The sequence below is a fragment of the Phalacrocorax aristotelis genome, chromosome 5, assembly GCF_949628215.1.
Source record: "Phalacrocorax aristotelis chromosome 5, bGulAri2.1, whole genome shotgun sequence".
Lineage (NCBI taxonomy): Eukaryota > Metazoa > Chordata > Aves > Suliformes > Phalacrocoracidae > Phalacrocorax > Phalacrocorax aristotelis.
In genome coordinates this window covers 11,307,615-11,328,340 of record NC_134280.1, presented here as the reverse complement: position 1 = coordinate 11,328,340, position 20,726 = coordinate 11,307,615, and the positions used below count along the sequence as shown (strand labels likewise).

At 39.3% G+C, this 20,726-nt stretch overlaps 2 protein-coding genes across 4 annotated transcripts in view; one reads left to right on the top strand and one right to left on the bottom strand.

Annotated features, from left to right (window-relative positions):
• The window catches only part of LOC142057272 (glycerol-3-phosphate dehydrogenase [NAD(+)], cytoplasmic-like), a 15,856-nt gene extending 13,344 nt beyond the window's left edge, over window positions 1-2,512 (top strand). The window contains exon 8 of the mRNA XM_075092978.1: window positions 425-2,512. Coding sequence (XP_074949079.1) covers window positions 425-521 — 97 coding nt within the window. The 3' untranslated portion in view covers window positions 522-2,512. The remainder of the gene's footprint in view (window positions 1-424) is intronic.
• LMLN (leishmanolysin like peptidase) lies at window positions 1,157-20,574 on the bottom strand. Of its 3 annotated transcripts, none has more exons than XM_075092973.1 (17): window positions 20,359-20,574; window positions 19,936-20,033; window positions 19,808-19,838; window positions 18,997-19,079; window positions 18,577-18,694; window positions 17,579-17,757; window positions 16,817-16,922; window positions 16,483-16,577; window positions 15,627-15,744; window positions 14,248-14,355; window positions 12,472-12,548; window positions 11,743-11,853; window positions 10,859-10,991; window positions 10,094-10,253; window positions 9,188-9,318; window positions 8,255-8,465; window positions 1,157-6,855 (listed from the first exon to the last, which is right to left on the bottom strand). In XM_075092973.1, the coding sequence occupies exons 1-17, from the start codon at window positions 20,545-20,547 to the stop codon at window positions 6,761-6,763; spliced, it is 2,043 nt and encodes a 680-aa protein (XP_074949074.1). In that variant the 5' UTR covers window positions 20,548-20,574; the 3' UTR covers window positions 1,157-6,760. The 3 variants fall into 3 exon arrangements, with proteins under 3 accessions (XP_074949074.1, XP_074949075.1, XP_074949076.1); XM_075092974.1 differs by having other exon boundaries at window positions 1,157-6,492; XM_075092975.1 differs by lacking the exon at window positions 1,157-6,855 and having other exon boundaries at window positions 9,188-9,259.
• Between the last annotated feature and the right edge of the window lie 152 nt (window positions 20,575-20,726).

The window sequence follows — 20,726 nt, the reverse complement described above, 5'->3', positions numbered from 1 at the left end:
AGCTTGCAGAAGAAAAAGAACCCTTTACGCCAGGGAAAGAAAATCATTAGACATTGTCATTCTTTTTCGTCTTTGAGAGATCAGCAATGAATGCAAATAATATATGCATTTTGCACACAGGAGGAAAAAAAGGATATGCAATTCAAGGTTTTTTGTAAATAAAAAATACTGGATAGGAGTTTTGTCTCCAAAACAGCTCTTCTCTGCTGTCACCCTCAAAAATTGCCCCTAGCTCCTCTTAATTGCCCTATATAGCTTCCAGTAAAGCCACATCCAAGTTAAAATTATATTGTAGAGAAAGAAAAATTTTCCACTTTCCTTTTAATGTAATAACAATTAAAACCCCATATTTTTTCCATTCTAAACAGAATGGAAATGTTTATATAAACTTTAAAAACTTTTCATTGCTACGCACTTCTTTTAGGTTTCCATTATTTACAACTGTCTACAAGATCTGCTACGAGGGTCAGTCAATCCAGGATTTCATCACGTGCCTGCAGAACCACCCAGAGCACATTTAGAGATCCGCTGTACTCACCTGGTCACGTTCTCATCTTCCCAGGACTTCTGTCCACTCCACAGCAAATAAAGCAGAGAAACAAGTTGTGTGACAACGCTTGCTGTAAAAGCAAGAAAGAATGTATTTCAGTATCCTCATTCTGGGGATAAAAAACCTGCCTTCAATTTCAACATTACACCCAAGGAAATGAATGTAAAATGTAACGGTATTCAATTTGAGTTAGTAATGTGGGCATCTCCCTAGAATTACTTTCTTACTGATTGAAAACTGTTCCCCTTGTAAGTTCCATAACAAGACCTCAATCTAACTCACATGGACCTCAACATTTTGCATACTAATATTATTTACAGAACAGCACAAGATGCAGAAAAATTGAATAACTCATCCAGACTAATTATAGTAAAAAAAAAAAAGTCTGACAGCAATAAGACACAATCACATGGGCAAATGTTGGGTTTCCATAACTCCCCTCAAACATAAATAACATTTTGTATTTTGTGATGTTTAGTCCCTCCCTCATTTCATTTCCCAGTGTAAGCCTCTTTGGAGAAATAGGTACTGACACTGTGCTCGGACACACATGAATGTTCAGCAGGTTTAAGGGGCAGGGAAAGGAGAAAGAAGGGGATTTTGGGGAGCGGTGGTGTTCGTTTCAAATTCAGGACACTTTGGAATCCTCAGTAGTAGTCTGACCTTCGTTAAACTTATTGTATTCCATTGAAATACAGAAAAAAAATTGGGAATAACCAAATACATTTATGCTACCGTCAGGATTTCTCAGCAAGTTGTAGTCGTTAATCGGTACTAGCGGAGAGGGGAGAACTGGAAGCTCACAAGGAGGATGTACGCACGACAGCTTGCAGCTTGTGCAATGCCGTTATTTTTAGGACGTAACAACAGTGAAAAACCCTCTGTGATACTTGACTTTTTATACATGAAAATGACCGCTACAGACGCACAGAAATCCTGTAAAATTGCATTTGAAACCCTGCTGCATTTTAACTCCCCAGGACCGACACCAGTGCAGCTCCTCCCCACCTTTCCAGGCTACAGACTAATGCCCTGATACTGCTGTAGCTTAAGAAACGCATCTCACGCTCCGGAAGACAGATATCTACTTCTGAATTTTAAACACAAACTGGTCCATAGACCAGCTTTTTTTATTTTGCTACCAATGATGTTAATTTTAGAAACATAGAAGTTTTTAAACCTTATAGCTGTATTTGGGTAACTTTACACACCTGATGTTTTTCAGGGTTAAAGCCATCTATAAAGAGAACAGTGGCACATTTTATAAGCTTTAATACCCTTTTGAAAGACTCCTGGTTAGAGACAAGGCAAACAAAAAGGAAGAATAACCTACTGTTGCTTTGCTTTATTTCATTTTCCAAAATAGCAGAGAGGAAGGCAAGTGGGTTTTTTTTAACCTCTCTCTGTATTTGCTGAATTTTGCTTGGGGGGAGAAAACAAAAAAGCTAGATTATGAAATCATCTCCACTCTGCATTTTAGAGAAATGTTGTTACATCTTTCACATTTACCAGAGTTATATACATAAAGATGTATTGTAATTATATGTAAAGATCTCAGCCTCACCGCTAGCAAAGCTGGCTCGGGTACCAGAAACAGCAGCTGCAGCATCCCTGCTCCCTGCTGAACCGCAGTGAAGGTAAATTCAGCTCCTCCAGCTCGGAGTCTGGTCCCAGCCCAGGGCTCCGCAGGGCAATGCCAGCATTCCTCCAGCTGAAATGGGAACCATGTGGCCAAATCCTTTACACAAAACAGGAAATTATGATCTTCCAGTTCAGGTGGAAAATGAGACTTAAATATTGCAAAATTTTTAAGTATTAAATACATGAGGATGGGATACAGAATTCAGGAACCTCCTTACTTCACCGGCAGGCCAAACCTCTGATGTATGAGCTGATAATAATACAGAATATTTTACATTCAAAGTGTATCAAGCAACAGTTTAATAAAGTGATCAACATGCAGACTTGATGTAGTTTCATTTTTTCAAAACTCTCACAAAATAAATGGCTGCTGTAATGATGGTTGGTCCTTTATTGTGCTTATTCTTGCAGTTAAATGTCCGCTCTCAAAGAAAAGGATAAGAAGAATCAATTTTCTACAGACAGTTTATTGATGAACAATTTTTTCTTTTGTATGACATACTTTTTTTAAAACACAATAAGGAAATTTTTACTCCAAAAATAACAAAAATTAGCCCTTGTATCTCAATCCAGTCAAAATCTATGTAAAATAGTTTGTTCTATATTTACATTCTGTACCAAAATAGGAGACATGTTCAAGGTCAGCCAGTTCTCTCAAAACAGTTGTGTAATCTCCAAGGTAAGCTTCACATTAAAAAGGCAACATTTGCACTTTGGAAGTCTGTTAGTGTAAGATCACATTATTTAATATACAAATAGACCCAAATCCTGAAAAACGTTAGATGCAAGCAGGCACCCACGCGTTCAGCCAAGCAAAAGCTGGCTAGTAAGTCTTGCAGGGGAAAGACCTTGACCTGCTCAGCCGGCTGGAAGTCACTCGGAGGAAACACGGGGAGGAAAGGACATATGCCTCCCTCTCTACTGAAATATATTGGAGCAGAAAGATTTGCAGGACAGGAAGATCTAAAAACAACTGGCCCTTGGAAGGGACTGCGGATATCTCCGGCCTTAAGTGACATCAGTCTTCCCATTTACTAGTGCTCTGCAGGAAGAGTGAGCTGCACTCGACTGACAGTCAATTAGCAAGGGTCGAAATTCTCTTTTGGTAATTAACCTACATCCAAGGCCCTGACACTCTCCCAAGACCTCAACTCATTTCAAGAGGAATGAATTGCCTGCTTTTCAATGTAATTTTACGTGCTGCCTACCTCCAGCCAAAAGCCACCCTTCCTCCTTGTAATCGTCTGAAACACTAGAAAAACACGTTCCTGAGGAATGACTTGCCTTGACTTCTAGTTGAAATGCTACAGATTTGAACTACAGGGGTAAGGAAAAAAAAAAAAAAAAGAGACCACAAGACTAATTTACTTCCACAATTCCACAAGCAAACATGGAATGTTTTTAAAAAAAATAAAACTGTGGACATTATGTACCAAAAATGTTTCTGCTACAGACAAGCTAATACATTTCTCAGCACTATTTCCAGGGCTCCTGCTGCCCTCTCTACTCTGGCGAAAACACAGAGCCTTGTTTTGGGCTGTATTTCAACGTTTTCACACGTAAGAGATGCAGTAGGATGGACTTGCCACAATATGGTCAGGACACCTAAAGTAGCTGCCTGCAAACTCTGTATTTATTTAAAACCAATACCCACTTTTACAGGGGAAGCTGCACTTAAGGCTATGTAACTGATTGGTTTAAGCTACAATTTCAGCTGTGTTCTACACTGAAAAATGGCTTATGCTTCCTACTGCCTTTATTTTGCTCTTAAACACCCAAGACATGTTTTTACTTAATTCATCTTAAGACGTGGAAGTTCACATCAGGCTAGAAGCTTAACTCAAACAGAACTGAGGTAGTCAGCTTTACTCAAATATTCCTTTTGACAGTCACCAATTCCTTCTCACTTTAAATTGAACTTGCCACGTTTCTTGGCCTTGGCAGTTCCAACATGGCTACAGCTGAAGTACCCCTCCCGGCACCCCAAAATCACGTCCAGTTCTGCAGCTGGCAGCCAGTTGACGGGCTGCACGTCAAGAGAAATTACGACTGAAATCTCAGATTATTAAGGCAGTGACAGTTTTACTTCACTGGATTCACTGATGCAGCTACCCAGCAGGTACTGTTGAATCTGACCACAAGAGCTCTGACAGGAGACAGACGTATTTTCCTCTATGTACAACGCACTGCGGCCTCATTCTTTAATTAATGCATACAATTCAGAAGTAGGTAAGCATCGACTTTTTAAGCCATCTTCCAGTTAATTATCAGGAAGAGAGGATAAAAGCAGAAAAGCCCTCGAGATAAACAACTCTGTAGAAGATAAAAATATTCAATTAAATATGACAAATTTCACACTTACACAGGCAGGAGACTAGCATATCAAATACCAAACACAATAAATTAACACCAGTAAAAAAGTTTAACAGTTATAAAGTTAACCAGAAAGTTCAGACAGTGCAAATATTTCACAGTAAGAAAAAATAACCAATCATTTCTTTTCAAGTATCAAAAGCATTGTTGTTGAGTGATACCATTTAAACTGTATTATTGCACAACAGACAAAAAATACAATATCAACCTCTGGGACCTAAGATATATTCTCAAACCTTTCTGTTTTCAAGGAATCAATTTACACCGACTGTTGATTGTGCATATATTAAAATAATCGGTGTTCATTTAGTAATCTGAGTGTTTCTTAATTCAAACTTGCACACACTTAAAGCATTTGATTCCTAATTTGTATTGCTTCTCAGAAACACCTATTTAAGGCTAGCCTAGGCCTTGTATAATTCAAAGCAAACTTAACCTGCAGTTAAGAAGGGGGAATAGCCCAGTGCAAGGTACTCTCTCAACTGTGGTGCCTTCAGACAGTTTTAGGTTGCAGCTTGCTCACCTCAGCAGTGTCTTAAGAGTTTCTTTAAATAAAGAACCGCAACAAGTTCAGTAGGCACAAAGATTTTCTTACAGTAACAATGGAAGTCCTATTATAAACAAGTTTAGTTGTAGCTAAATAAGTTTTACTCCATACCCCTTCCAATCCCCTACCTTTCATTTTAGAAAGGGGTCTACTCACTGACAATTCTAACATCACAGCACATTCAAGAAGCAGAGTAGCATCATCTTTGTGCATTTTTTAGTGCACTGGGCACGTCTGCTCCCTCAAGTTTAACAATTTTCCAAGAATGAAAACTATCCAAACAGGACAGCCAACGGATTGGACCACATAAGGGTTTCTTTTACTCTGAATGGGATTATTCGTACCACATTATAGAGTCAGAAATGAATAAAAGCATCCTTACAAGCGTCCCACACAGCAGCTGTCCTTAGCCAGGCAGATTTTGCTCACTTCCTTCCTCTTACGTATTTTGTCCTTCAAGTGATTGATTTAGTACCAAGGTGTGCTCTCATGTGGTTCTAAATGTCTGATTCTCAACTTATTACAAATACTCAAATAATCCATAGTATTTATATGTCCAAGAGAAAGTGGGGGGGTGGGGGGAGGAAGACAGATTAGACTTCTCTTTACACATTCAATATAGTTTTTGGTCTATAGAAGTCAATATGGTCCTGTAAGATCATAGCTGCCATCACTACTGGTTTGCCCTTCAATAAAAAGTGAGAACAGCTGCATTTATGTTCATAGTATTTAAAAAATAATGCCATTATTTATGAAACAAACCAGCAAAATCAGAAATAATCAGAAAACCTATCCCAATTTTACAGACTGGCTGTCAGTACTGAAATGCATTTGCCTAGAAAATTACACTGAGAATATTCAAACATTTGATGTCTTAAGTTTCACAGTAGAACTGGCACGTGCTAAATGAGAACAGGGTTTCTAGACAGTTGTCTTAGCTACCAATCTGAAATTCCACTTTGTGCATGTGGGAAGGTTTAAGTGAACCCCAAGAATTAGCTGCTTTACTGCAAGCTAGTATGAATTCTGAGAAGCCTCAAAGCTGCAGAATCCAGCTGTGGAGACAGCTGCCACCCACTGGTCTATCCCATTAATTATTTCTTCCCCCCCATAAATTGTAAGAATTGACAAAACAAACATGAAAATTCCCACACCTGTTTAGGCCTGGGTTATTAGCAGTGATGACAACTGATTTTTACATGGCTTTTGACTAAACCACTGAGGTATATTTCCAGTTTGAGGATGCTTTGCTACCAGTCACACAGAGGCCATAAGAAAAAAAAAAGAACCAACAACCCTCAGTTCTATTACAGACGAGTTCTCATTTCAAATCTTGACGAGTTGCCAGGTAGTCTAGTGGTTGGTATAGCATATCTTGTTACTGCGTCAAGAAGAAAAAAAAAAAATCAAAGGTTGCAGTTCAGGAAAATACTGGCACTTATTGAGATGACAAGGTAAGTTTTCCTCCTCTCAAACTCTGGCTGCTTTTGTCAGTACCACCCTGTCTACTGTCTGCACCGATACTTGCCAGGAGAGACGAGGTTCAGCAGAAGACGGCTACCTGCAGAGACAAAAACCTCTGTGCTCCACAATAAGGAGTGCAACATGAAGGCTTATCATCTCAGAACATCTTCTTGCCCCATGGTTAACTAAGCGCAGAGAAATAATCCTGTTAGTAGGGGAATTACGTTAGCCATCAATAGCCAAAGGGTTACAGCCAGGCTAGACGAGCAGGAACATAAGTCTAAAATAAAAAACAAAACACCAGAAAGCTTATAAATTTTATATTTAAAGAGAATCCAAAATAACAAAGAGAACACTAATAAGCACAAAAGACGAAAAACATATCTGCAGTAATCTGCACTGATTTACTCCAGCTTTCACAGCTAGGAATTCAAACCAACCAACCAATATGATTATTCCCCTTACAATTAACTACATTTCTGCATTCCTTCACTGATAGCAGTTAGGAGAGCAAATGAGAAAAATTTATCAGTACTGCAAGAAAAGGAAGCTCCCTATGGCATGACGAGGGAGAAGCAGCATTTCAAAACCACAGACCCTCGAAAGACTGTTTTACGAATACTTGTGATCTGTATGGCTGTAAGTAATATAAAAATCCAAGCGACAACGCACCAAGCTGAAGGAGGGAGAGGGAAGAAAGGGAGGGAGAACACCAAACACGTGCATCAGGGGGTTCGTCTGTATGGTAGGTAATTGCACAGCCACAAGGCTTAAGAAAACCATGGACACAAATGTAAACGTGCAGATAAAAACCTTTTTATACACACACACACACGAGAAACAGCAAGCATGAATTCAAATAGATGCTAGAAGATGTGAATCTCCTAGGTTACAGCTTTCTCATTCTAAAATCTAACCTATAGGATGCATTCAATCAACCACAGAAACGGTGCCATCTCTGAGATGGAATAAAAGTATTTGAAACGGTACACACAAATCCAAGTGCACCGCTTTGAAAAAAGAATTGAGTGTGCAAGTAAAACAAACAGGTTTATTTTTCCCTTGATAGCTGCAGTAGAGACAGCACATACAACCACTGAATTGGTTAAAGGCTTAAAAATAAGCCACTAGTGCAAAATACTGTTAAGACTGTTCTATCGACTGGCTTTTTAGAAAGCCATATGCTCTTGACAAAACATTAACTGGTAGTCACTGAATTAAGCTTTTTTTCCCCGCCCTCAAATAACAAACTGACACCTATCCTTCACGTTCTGGATTACAACATTAATATTGTCAATGGGAAGTTATACAAGTGAGAACTCACTTTTTACCAAGGTGATAATTTTGAAGGTTATAATAATGATACGGCCTTCAAAACACAGATCAGGTTTTCCGGTAAGTTGCCAGCCTAAAGCTAGATTTCTTGGACGATTACCAGGAGAAGACATGACATGAAGTAGTTACATTTCAGACATGTTTCTCCTATGTTAGTTACCGTCCTGCATGACTGCACAGACACAAAAAGCAGGGCAGCTTTGCCCTCCTCTAACTCTTACGCCTAGGATCTTAGAATAGCCAAGCTACGGCTCTCCTTTCCTGTTCCCCGACAGTCAGAGCTGACACAAATCTTCAGAGTTTTTAGATATTTAAGTTCCACTTCAGCAAATAAAGCAACCTACCAACTGGTGCACCTCTTGTTACGTTAGAAGCTGGAGGATCCCGCTCTGGGGGACAGGAGTCACAGAAGTCTGAACAGGCTGGGCAGATCAGATTCCCAATGTGTATCCAGCCATTCATCTGAATGCTCACAGTTAAGACCTGACCCGAGCGGCTGCACAAGTACGCAGTGTCCTTGACCCAAACATGCAGCCCTTGTGGAGAACAAGAAACCTTAAAATAAAAGAAAGAAAGTCAAGTCTGTATTACGATTTATCAGAAAAGTGTTTTGGGGTTTGGAGGCTCTTTCAGTAAACACCTGATATTAGCGCACAGATTAACTATTATATTAATGCATACAGAGCAAATATTTGGTTCAAGAATGCTTTAAAGCACTGACTGTACTCTTTCCGTGCAATATGCAGATCACCAACTGAGAACAAGTAAAATTCGGCTTCTGCTAATGACTACTTTTTAAAAAAAGAAGAGTCAGTCGTGCTGTTGTTGAAAGTGACACCTTTAGTGAGACAGTCCTGAAGAAAAGGAGAATAATGAAAAATAAGTGACATGTGCACAATGCTTTCCACCTTTGAAAAACCAGAGTGACTAATTAACATTAAGCTTCCACAACAGAAGATTACGAAGTATTCCTACTTAGCTGTGGAGAAAGCGTCACGGGGTAAGCCAGATGAAGTCCCTAGCAAGGCTGGAAGTAACACACACAAGCCATCCCAGTGGTCACACACTTAACTTGATGCGTGATCTAAACTACAGGCTTACGGTTGGGAAGTATTTATTTTCAAAGCATGTCATATAATCTAGTGATTTAAGGCAGAGAAGATCAAGTAATGTCCAGGTGCAAAGCTCTAACAGTCATAGCCTACATTTTACGCCTGACTTTTCCCTTTAATGTTATTTAAAAAAAAAATAAGGCTAAAACCCCAACACATACTTACTTGATAACATCCACTACCCCAGTCAGGGTAACTGAGTTTCCTCCTGCACTGTTCCATGACAAAAGCAGATTTCTGAATAAGACAGACAGAGTTTGGTCCATATTTCTCTGCACCATAGTTTTTGGTAGGATCTAAGGTAGAAACAATATACTGACTTGCAGATTACTGGGGGAACAGAAAGTCCACACCAACTTAATATACTGTAAGTAGTCAATATCTCCGCACACAATTCAAGGTTTACTTTTGGGATCCTTGACTGTTAATCATTATCTGTTTGGGAATTATAATGCCTCGAATACGAAGTGGAAAGAAAACCAAGATTTTTTTTTAAAAAAAAAAAAAAAGAAAAAAAAAAAAAAAGAAAGAGAGGAAGGAGCAAGCACTTCTCATCAGAGCTATGTGGGTTTGCCCCCAGGAAGTGCCAGCTGTGATTGCTGGCTTGAGGGCAGAGGGTATTTTTGTTTGTTTTTGAGGCAACTGCACAGACAGGCGATATCCTACAGCATTCTGAAGATCTGCAATTTTGAATGTTCATGCACTACCGCAAGAGACAAGCCCATGTTCTGTAATTTGCAAAGCTCCTTGCCTTGAACAAAAAACCTGCAAAGGTGGAAAGCGGAATTATTTTCCATAGACTCAAAAAACAGAACCAACCGACCCACTCCTACCCTTTGTCACATATTTGGATCATTTGGGGTTAATTTCTGTTCAGCTCTTATGCAATTCTTGTATTAGATGTGTTTGCTCCCTACAAGGTGTACAAGGTAGTTGTGCTGTGGTTCTCACCCCAGCACAGCTTTTACACAGCTAGAGTGTAAAACTAATTTTACATCCAATTAGTTTGCATATATAGCAGATTAACAAATATAGTCTCTTAAATACCATACTGAAGTCCTGGAAACTGACCTGGTTGGTTTTCAGTTATTCTACAGTCCGAGCTGCGTTGAAATTCACCACTTAAATGCCAGCTGAATTCTTGACTAAAAGGACAATAGTCAGCAATTTCTACTGAGCCACCATAATAAGGCAAGTCTTCTGCTGGTACTCCAGTAAGATTGTCAAAATACTGTAAGACAAAATAGGTGGTGAACCAGTTTGCGAAGAGACAAGCGTACAACTGTTTTTCAAAACAGCTGTAGTGACTGGTTCTATAAGAACATCAGCTATAACTACTCAGGAACACTATTAACAGCAACTTACAACACCCATGAACCAGATGAGCCAGAAGTATTTAAGAACACTTAAATAATGCGGAGATTTTCACATTTGCATGTATCACTTCCCACCCCTTCCCCTGGCTCCCCCCTTTGCAATCACAATATTCTCTGGGACGAAACAGAGCAAATTTCTTAGCATGCAGTAACACAAGGCAGCAGGCTGGGTGAAAAAATACCTCAGACAAAACATTCTGGGAGACTTCTGTTACACAGCAATGTTTCCATCTGATATGCAGTTAGATGGCTAAGCAACATCCTTATTGTTTTATTAAGATCGCAAGGCTTGTTTTCAGCCTCCAGACTCCTTATAACAAACTAAGCAGACATTTTTCACAATATTTACTCTTGTCTACTTCTGTTTCAGAAGGAAAAAAAAAACTGAAAAAAATATAATCACCTGGCTGCAGAACACAAGAATGAAAACAGTTATTTGTTAAAGTAAGATCCATTATACCTGATATTCCTGAGGTAACTGCTTTGGAAACTTCTGCAAGTTGCACACTGCTACTGCTCTTTGGTCCTGTCTGCAGGTTAACTGCAAAGGATTACTCCTCAAAGTGTCGCAGTATGGACTGATTAATTGCCTCCTCAAAAAAAAGAAAAAGAAAAGCATAAAAATCACATTACATCACTTTAGCTGCTTTTCATAATTTAACTAAGCAGTCTGCCAAGACTGCGTGTTCCCACTGTCCCGACACTGGGTCAGTCACACAAAGAAGCACCAACTTCTTCTCTGGAGGCTAATTATTGTTATTTGTCTGGTTATGACTTTTCCAATTTAAAGAATATCAGGCCAGCAAACAAAGTTACAATGCACTCACCTATTTAGTTTTAATGACATTGCTTTGTAAACTTTAAAGAAAAAAACATACAAGCAAAACAGGCCCACTATGCAGCTGTGTACTAGAAATTTACGAGTACTGTAACAAACAAGGAAGGCTTTGTTTTGAAGATGGCTATCTTTTCCTGGAGCATTAAGTACAATCCAGTAATGCAAAATGACACAGGATGCATTTCCAATTAAGAGAGACAAAATAAGAAAGGAAGCAGTTTTAGATTAAGTACCACCCCTCCTCTTAAAAGCACAGCCCTCTTATAGTGTAAATGTGTTCTACACCCTAAGATGTTTGGCGCTGCATTTACTGGGTGGGAAGCTTCTGTTCTTAATGCATTCGGTGTGCTCCTCCTTGGGGGCATTCTGAAGGTACTCAGGACAGCATTCCTCGTTGATTTGTAGCTACCTGTACTACTTCTTACAAAGCTGAATTTGAAGGACAGATGTAAACAAGCATCAGGGTTTCCTCTCTGTTTTTTTTGTTAAAAAGACTGTATTCTTACTTTTGTCTCTTTTGGTCAATCCAGAATTTACAGCTCTTCATTACGAAGTCACAGCCTTTATTGCGTCCCCAATCTAATTTCTCTGCCATGCTGTAATTTGCTTTATACCAGCTGTAAAGGTATTTTGAAATGAGAACACAGTTACTTCAAAAATTGGTTTTCTGATTAATAGAACAGCAGCAGTTCAAAGAACTTCATATTATGCCTTAAAGTCTTCAAATGAAGAAAAAGGGAAACTGCATCCCTTTCTGCCTCTAACAAAAATTAATTACAATGTCATTATTTTTCAAGTCACAATGAACCAAAAGAAAATTTTATTGCTTATTTGTTCAACAGTAATGCATCGTGATCTGCAAAGGAAGAATGCATATAGAAAGATGAAATTTTAGACAATTTATGCTTTCTGTCCGCAAGAGGAGCTGAAAAAATAATCAATATGTACTGAATGCAACTGATAGAAGACACATATTAGGGAAGAAGTAAACAGACTAATAGCATAACGCATTGCAATGCATTTTTTTAAGGCTAGATTAAGAATGAATGGGTTTGGGAATACATGAAGAAAAATCAACATACTAAGCATAACTCCTTGTCTAATGTAATGCTAATTATGCCTGATTATCTACTGTGTTGCACATGGAGAAGCACAAGTGCATCAATTCCAAATCAAGTAAAATAAAAAACCAAACACAAATGAACCAACACCCCCCCGCCCTTATTAATTCTTACCCCGTGTCTTCCATTAACGCTAAGGTGATCCTGGAAAAGACTCGATTCTGCGTATGGGATCCAGTCATTGCTTCATTCTGAAAGTTACCAGTTACTATTAGCAAGCCACTGAAAATTATTGTAAGAAAATGCTTCCTATGAAAAAGCATTTTATTTCTAGTCTTCTTGGAAGTTCCCGTCTTACTATTGACAATCAAATCCCAACATTTAATAAAAGGAATCAAAAGTGCAACTCCCTCCCCTACTCCATCCTACAAAGCTTCAGAATTCTAGAAAAGTCAGAAACCTCATCCCAAATTCCAGCTAGACTTTATTCACGACCAATGCGTACTAGGTTCTCTTTAGGTAAAATAAAACTCTTCTTTCTTCTAGCATATTTATGAGGAGCAATCACACCCTGCCCCCTTCTGTCTCCTTTTGGTAAGCTGAAAGCCAAGATCATTCTTACCGTCTTGTGTAAGACTGATTTTTAACTTTCCTAGAATTTCTAGTAGTGCTTTTCAGGAGGGAGGTGCACACGGCACATGACTAAAGGAATACAGCACTGCAAAGGAAGCTTTATTAGAGTGGCAGCAGGATTTTCCACCACATTTGAAAATAAGCAAGTTCACACCATCTTCAGAGAGCAACTCCAGTCACCCTGGAGCTTCCTGATCATCTTACCTGCAATTGTAACACCCACATCTTTTTCCTGCTCAGTCATTTCCAACTGAAAAGCTTCAGGCTCACAGCAAGTCACTCATCCTTAATTACACAACTCTGGGACTTCTATTATTGAACTTCATCTCATTTCTATTATTTCTTCAAAACACATAGTTTTCCAGCCTTCCCTCTCTACTAGTGTGGTTAGGAGGAGCTACCACCAGACTTATTAGTGCCAAATTTGCTACCACTACAGTACTTAATGAGAGTTGGATCAAGACCAAAACCAAACTATATGGGTTACTTTCCAGATATAAACTTTCTCTGGAAAGGTGTAAATGAAACTAGTAATTATCTAAGGTTTAAATAGTATTAGCAAAAAGGAGAATTATCCTCATTCTAATTACAGTCTTTCCAGCTGGCTTTAAACTATTGTCCCACACCAAAGGTTACGGAAAAGCTGGAAAAGCTAACAATTTTACTCTCAAGAAATACACATTTTTCAAGATTACTGCCACAAAAAGGCCTGTCCTAAAGCATTTCCCTTCTTGTTTACCTCACTGCATACAACAGTAACTACAAAGTGTTATCTCTGCCCAAAATATCACACAACACAAGGTTATAAATAAAAACAAGCTTAAATATCAGGACAGAAGGAAGTGTTTCCTTGGTCATATGAGGTTCTGGAGTCGAGATGGCAAAAGGTAACCCCAGAACACATGAATAAAGATGAAGTCAAGAAAATGAACAGACAGAACAATCAAATATTGGATGTATAAGAGGCAGAGGCTGACAAAGTTGAATTGACTCAAAGGAATACCCCCTTTCCCCTAAAAAGGGAGCATACCTTCTCAGAAGGGTAAATGGCAGACAAAGTAATAGACCTTTAGTTTTTTAGTAATCAGCTTATCTCAAGCTCACACTCTGAGACTTAGCAAGAAGGTAAAAAGATAAGTTTGTCCAGAAATTGGAAATTTTATTATTTCTAGGTTAGGACTGTTTGTGATATATTTCAATGAGGTTTGATACACCTGCATTTTTCAAGGCTCCAGTACGTTCCACTACAAGCTTAAAAATAAAGGCAGGGGATCAGACATTCCCACATCCCCCTCCATTCCCAATACCAGCACTAACCTCCAACAATCTCTTCTCCCAGTGATTGAGCTCAGTCCCCATGCCACCTTGATTTTCAAGCTCCATTCCCTCTAGAATTGGACAATTAAAATGTTTTCGAGCTTCTTCCTAGAAAGACAACATTTCAACACAACTCTCAAAATATTGAGACGGATACCCCTATGTAGTCCTAATCTTCTAGAAATATCTTTTTAAAGTATTTCAGCATTTCTTTTTCTACCCTGTTTTCCTCCAAAATGTAAAACAATTCTACTCAGAGGCTCACTAAACCAGCAAGTACCCCAACACCAAGCCTAACAAAATCTGTCTACTCATCTCCTGGAAATAAACAATGGAAGTTTACAAGAACAAAACAGCAACAGAATTAGCCGAGAACAGCATGCACACACAAAACGATATTTAAAAAAAGCCAAATAACATAGGAACACTACAATCCTCCCTCTGTCAAACGTTTTCAGACAAAAAAAATGCTTTTCTATTAGGAAGCTGTACATGTCAACTAGTTTTGCACAGGGAGGTGTTTTCTGCAAAATATTTGGAAATCTTAAGAGGCATCATGACAATGCTACGGTCTCACAGTCAGGAGCAGAGAGGCAGGAGCCTCTGCCAGTGTGGCACTACCCATGAGCACCTTTAATGCTCTGAACAGTTTGACCAGCATGGCCAACTTTCAAAACAGGGGTAATTACACCAAGTTTGCTCTATATACTGTGTTAGATTTAAGACCAACAAAGAGATTATTTGTGGCCAAGTATGATTAACACCAACTTATTTCCAATACCAATTCATTGCACATAAGCATATGTTCTGCTGTGGGCAGGGGGGAGAGTCAGAGGCATGGGAAGCAAGAACGGTTTCCAATAATACCTAGGAATTTATTTTTAAACATGACAAAATGTTAACTGCATTATTTTTTAATCCATAACATTAGAAAAATACTAAAACACTTCTTTTAAAGAGAAAAGTAGAAAATAGGATGAACTTATAAATAAGAAACGCAGTGACAACACTATCTGTTAAGGCAACAGGAATACCAGGTGTCTAAGATCGTAGGAAAACATCTAAAGAGTTGGATTAAGGAATCTAATTCAACACCGGTTTGGCTTAACCTTTGATAACTTACTTGCCAGGCCCTTCATTGTCTCTTACTATGTCAATTTAATTATTTCATACTCTCTGTCAATCATTTTCCACTTTACATTGGATACAAGTTCTCAACTAATTATACAGTCTTAATTGCATGGTCTTTGGGCCATAATTTCAGGAAAAGGATATCCAATGTTACTTTATTACTTCTTAAAGAAGAAGAAACATTTGACTTGAACGTGACGGTAACCTAGACATACAAAGTGTAAAAGTTTGAGTTAATCGACACTTACAACTACACGAGGTGTTATCAGAAGATAAACAGCATGGCGCAGCATTTTGCCACCACGTATGTCCCATAACCTCACTGCTTTATGAACAACTTTATTGCTCCATTGATATAAACCTAGACTGTAAGGAGAATGTTTTAGTTACAAATCTTTCCCACAAATACATTCTACCATGCAAAGATTTATCTCTGTAAGAAACGGAATCATGAATAATCTCATGCTTTCTGAAGTTTAAATTTAATTATGCAACATTTTACCTTTGTAAGAGATGTGTTCATTAAATACACAACTCTGATTTAGTAAGCCAAAGCAAGATTATTAAAAAGATGTCTGGGGACTCAAGATTTACAATTACCAAAGAGTAAAAATCCTCAGAATTACATTTCTACCATATCAACTAAATGAAGAAAAAAGCACAAACCATTCAATAACAAGTCAGAAAAATCACGCAGATTACACATATTGTCAGTTCTGCATAACTATAAAACTTAACTGATACATGCCTTAAAAATGAATTGCACTGACATTAGACAGACCACAGAAAATACAAGTCTCAATTTCGTAAGGTGTTCAGCAAGCATTGAAATTTAAGCATGGGTAATTTTAATGCTTAACTTCAAGCTTCCTGATAAATGATATCCTGCCTTAGTTTGTAATATATGTGGATAATATACACAATGACAATGTAAAGAAAGACCGAAAAAAACCCCACCCCACCCCAATGTTTGCACATAATAAAGGCAAAGTGTTCTAATAATAGAAATCAGTTGGATTTTCAACAGGCAAGAATACAGCCTAAAAAGGCAATGCGAAAACATCCTTCAAAGGGAGTACTGAGAAGTCAAAAAAAATAAAATACCTTTCATTAAAAGGAGGGAGTCCATCTGCGTATCTTGTTGTCAAAGGCTTTCCATCATCATCACGATAAAATGCAAACAGTCCAGCAGAGAAACCCTTCAAGTTAAAAACCAAGGGCATGGAAAGCTTTGGTAAGACATTCACATACAAAGTCAGATGCTAAGCGAGCTATCGCTCCCGCAGCAGATACACTCGAAGCACCGCACTTCAAGGCGGTTAACACACAAAGCAAGAGCTTTCCTCCACCAAACATCCGTCTCTCGCAACAAGCTGGACGTATGTGAGGAAGCAGGTGCAAATTTCAGGTAAGCATCTTTTATAACATCAACCCTTACCAGTGCATGGATAATCTCATGTTTCACTGTAGACAGCATGCCAATGAATTCCTGAGCTTGCGTTGAAATCATATTTGGACACAAGTTAGCATATCCTGCTATTGGCCTGGAAGAGTTTTAAAATTAAATTGTTTTCAGTAAAATACTAGAAAATTCAAATCACATTCACTTGAAGGGGCAGAAGATTTAAAAGAAAATGGAGACTAATGCAAAAATAAGTCCTTCCCAACAACTTCCCTGATCATTAATAGGTGGTCTGTTAACAACATAGTGACTAGTTTCCTGTTGAAATGGGGAGGGGTGGGACGAGATCAATCTCTGTAGTTGGTATTCTGCAGAGGTGTTAGTGACAACACTATAGGAAATCTGAATTTTACGTCAGATGCTAGAGGTACAAAGTGTCTGTTACAATGACCCCAACTGAACTAGAAACAAAAGGCACTTAAGTAAGGACCATTTGCATCCTCCTTTAAATTTGTGAAACTATGACATTCACTTCAACAGAAGCAGGATCCTGAAAATTTAGGCAATAACAGCAGAGGATTAGCTTTGAATTAAATGCCTCAGCTTTGCAAGTTAAGCACTACTTGACTGGTTTGTGGTTTTACATAAATATAGTGCTTGTCTATTTTAATAACAACTTCTATTTTGCTATACTATACAACAGGCAAACAATTAAACTCCACATTCAAACAATTAAAAAAAACCCCAAACCTCCAAAGTTTAATTAAAAAAGGAGTTTGTACCAGCAGGAATACTTGCCTGTCCATTTCAGCTTCCAGCTGGCAGTAGGCTGCATATGCAATGATATTTTCATGGCCACACCTTTCAGTAGTGAGAGCACTAACGTAAAGTACAAAGTCAGCATCTCGAACACCTTCTTGGTCAGGTAAGCCGGTGGGTCTGCAGTGCCACTGACTCTCATTGCACACCCTGCATTGCTTTGACAATGTTCAAATGGAATAATTAAAATACTTAAGCTATGACCAAAATTTTACATGACAAAATTCAATTAGCTTGAAGCCAAGAATAAATTCCATTGTAAGACAGTGGAAGATGAGACAGCTCCCTATGAAGACAGTAAACAAAACCAGAGCCAAGGAATGACTTCCAAACAACTAGCTTTTTTTATTTATTAGACAGCAGGAAGGTGGCAGCTTTTGAAGAGGGCCTGCCAAGCTAGATATCCCAAAATTAGCACCCTTTTTTTCCTATGAATTAAAACACGTGTCTCACAGAAACAGTATACATAAGTAGCAATTGCATTTCACTTGTAATCTGGTACATTTTTAATACTGTAGTTGAAACTTCAAGCTAAGAGAAAGAAAGAAATCTAGTAATCACATACTGTAGTTGGATCAAAAACTCATGCAAGAAAACAAGTGAGAAGCATTTCCTGCACCGTGCTCCTGGTTCAGTGGAAAATTTATTATTAATTCTGTGAAAGTCTAACTCATTGACCAAGGTGAATAATGAAGTGACTAGTAGCAATTTAACGAGCTTTAAATCTCATTCTCTCAGTACAGTTCATTATAACACAAGCTTAGACAACAGTAAACGGTCCGGTTTACTTGACCTTTGGTTCAACAGCATGAACTAAAGAAAATCCCACTAACTACAGTGGTTCTATTTTGCCACTCAAACGTGACATCTCCCACAAACACGTCACTTATGCACAATTAGCGATATTAACTTTTTTATTAGTTTCCACAAACAATAATATTCCAAAGGTTAAGAAGCAGGTCGATGACTTAGCTTACCTGGAGATGTTTCTCAGGAACTACAACTGGCCCACATCTTGTATGGTTTGCGCAGGCTCCTCGGCAGTATCTGTGAGGGTCAGCTTTCCTCCTTATATATTGGTTTGTTGCACACTGCCTTCAATCAAACATGAAAGACAGTCAGCATTGTTTTATAATTAAAAACAAACTGTAGAATAGTCTTACAGCACCCAACGACACTTTAGTACAGGTATTTAACATAACTTCCACAGTGAGAACTATCAGTTACCCTGCTCTGGAACACATAATGCTTCCTGTTGTTAAGGGAGTACCCACAGGTTCAAAGAGTGATTCAGGAGAGCATTTCTTAGGCTCTTATTCTACTCTTATTTTAAAGGCTGTACAACACAATGGTAAATATCAAATATAGCAAGTGATTTTCAACAAACTTTTACATACCTGCTTAGTAATATAGTACCCGTGGATTTGCACACTTGAAAAGTCTTCTCCAAATAAGAGATAGCTTGTGGAAAAAGTTTGTTCTAAATAGAACAAAAATAAAAGTCACCCAGTAGCAGGGCAGACATAAGTCACCTTACAAGCATCAACTATCAAGTTACATGAAACTTGCTAGATGCTGTGGTGTAGCAGAACAGCGGAAATCCAGACTTCCTAAGAAGTCAAACTGTTACCAATATATTTAGGAAATGATTCGTTTCAGTATTCCCATATTTTGTTACTGGAATGACAAAGTGAGACGGGAGCCAGTATTAATTTGAATGTACAGCTTCAAAGAGGCTGAATTTATTTCAGCTCTAAACTTAATGGCCACTGGGAACTGTCTATGATAAATTAATTCCCCAGGAGCTCCCGTCTCTCTGCAATCCTCAAGACTGACTGCTGCACTCTCTTTTACTCCTTACTTGCACAGTGTCTCAAAAGAAGCCAAGAGAAATATTTTAAGATATTTTTAATGGTGCCAAAAAGACTTTTAAAATTACAAACATATTGCTCACCAAATCTTTGGACATCAGGATATAGCAAACACCCAATCAAACAACATTGAACAGAACACAGGAAGTATCTGGAGCTGAGGCGTAATCTGTACAAAAGGCCTTGGTTTCCCTGGCTAAAGTATATTTATTGCTGGTATTTGAAGCCTTTAATTAATGGTACTTTTTAAATTAAGTTTAATTAAATTGGCAAAGGCTTAACTTCATCCACATAATAAAATACATGCAAACAAAAGAGGGAAGCAAATATGACATACCTTTATAAGGTGTCTTTTCTCAGGTAGCAAACTGTATTTAATAAAAACAAAACAAACAAGCTTTAGTTAACAGGATTTCTGTTCTCAGATATGGAGAAAGAAAAAAGTCACCAGAACATTATACTCACTCCTCAACACTTCTGTCATATATAATCTTAATTCTTAGCTGTTGATCCACACTTCTCTTCAAGACATGATTTTCCTTCAGAGGAACTTGATAGACCACCTGGCAGGGGAAGGAACAAGCTCAAGGATTAGGCAGCTCACCTGGACAGCCACACCGAGGAGTGCTCCCTCGCCTCCAGGAGCCTCCTTTTATTTGTCTTTAAGCGAAGCCCAATCCCGCCCTTCTCCTCACACATCGCCCTGCGCCCGCCCGCCGCCGCCGCCGCCGCCCGCACCCCAGGGGTGCCGGGGCCATACCCCGCATGCCTCGTCCCGAGTCCAAAGGCAGGGGACAGACCGACGCTCCCCCCGCAGCAGGAGCGGGGAGCGAGGGACCCCTCGCCCTGCACCCGCCGCCGTCTGAGGCGCCCCCGCGGTGGCCCCACCTCCTGTCTGCTGGGCACACGGTGGTGACATGACAAGGAAGAGAAGGGGGAGGGGGCGGCGGCGCGGCCGCAGCCCAGCAGCAGCAGCAGCAGCAGCTGCAGCAGCAGCAGCCGCAGCAGCGCGGCGGTAAAAGCAGCCAGCGGCGGCTGATAAGGGCAGAAACGCCCGCCGCCCCGCTCGGTAGCCATCTTGACTACCCCACCGCCGCGTCGCCATGGAGGCAGCGCCCGTGGGAGCGCTTCCCACCAATAGGCGAGCAGGGAGCGGGAAAGAGGGTGGGGCGGAGGTGACGGGCGTTCCTGATTGGGCGCGGCTCACCGAGGGGTGAGGGGTGGGGCAGGGAACGGGGAGGTGAGATGGAGGTGAT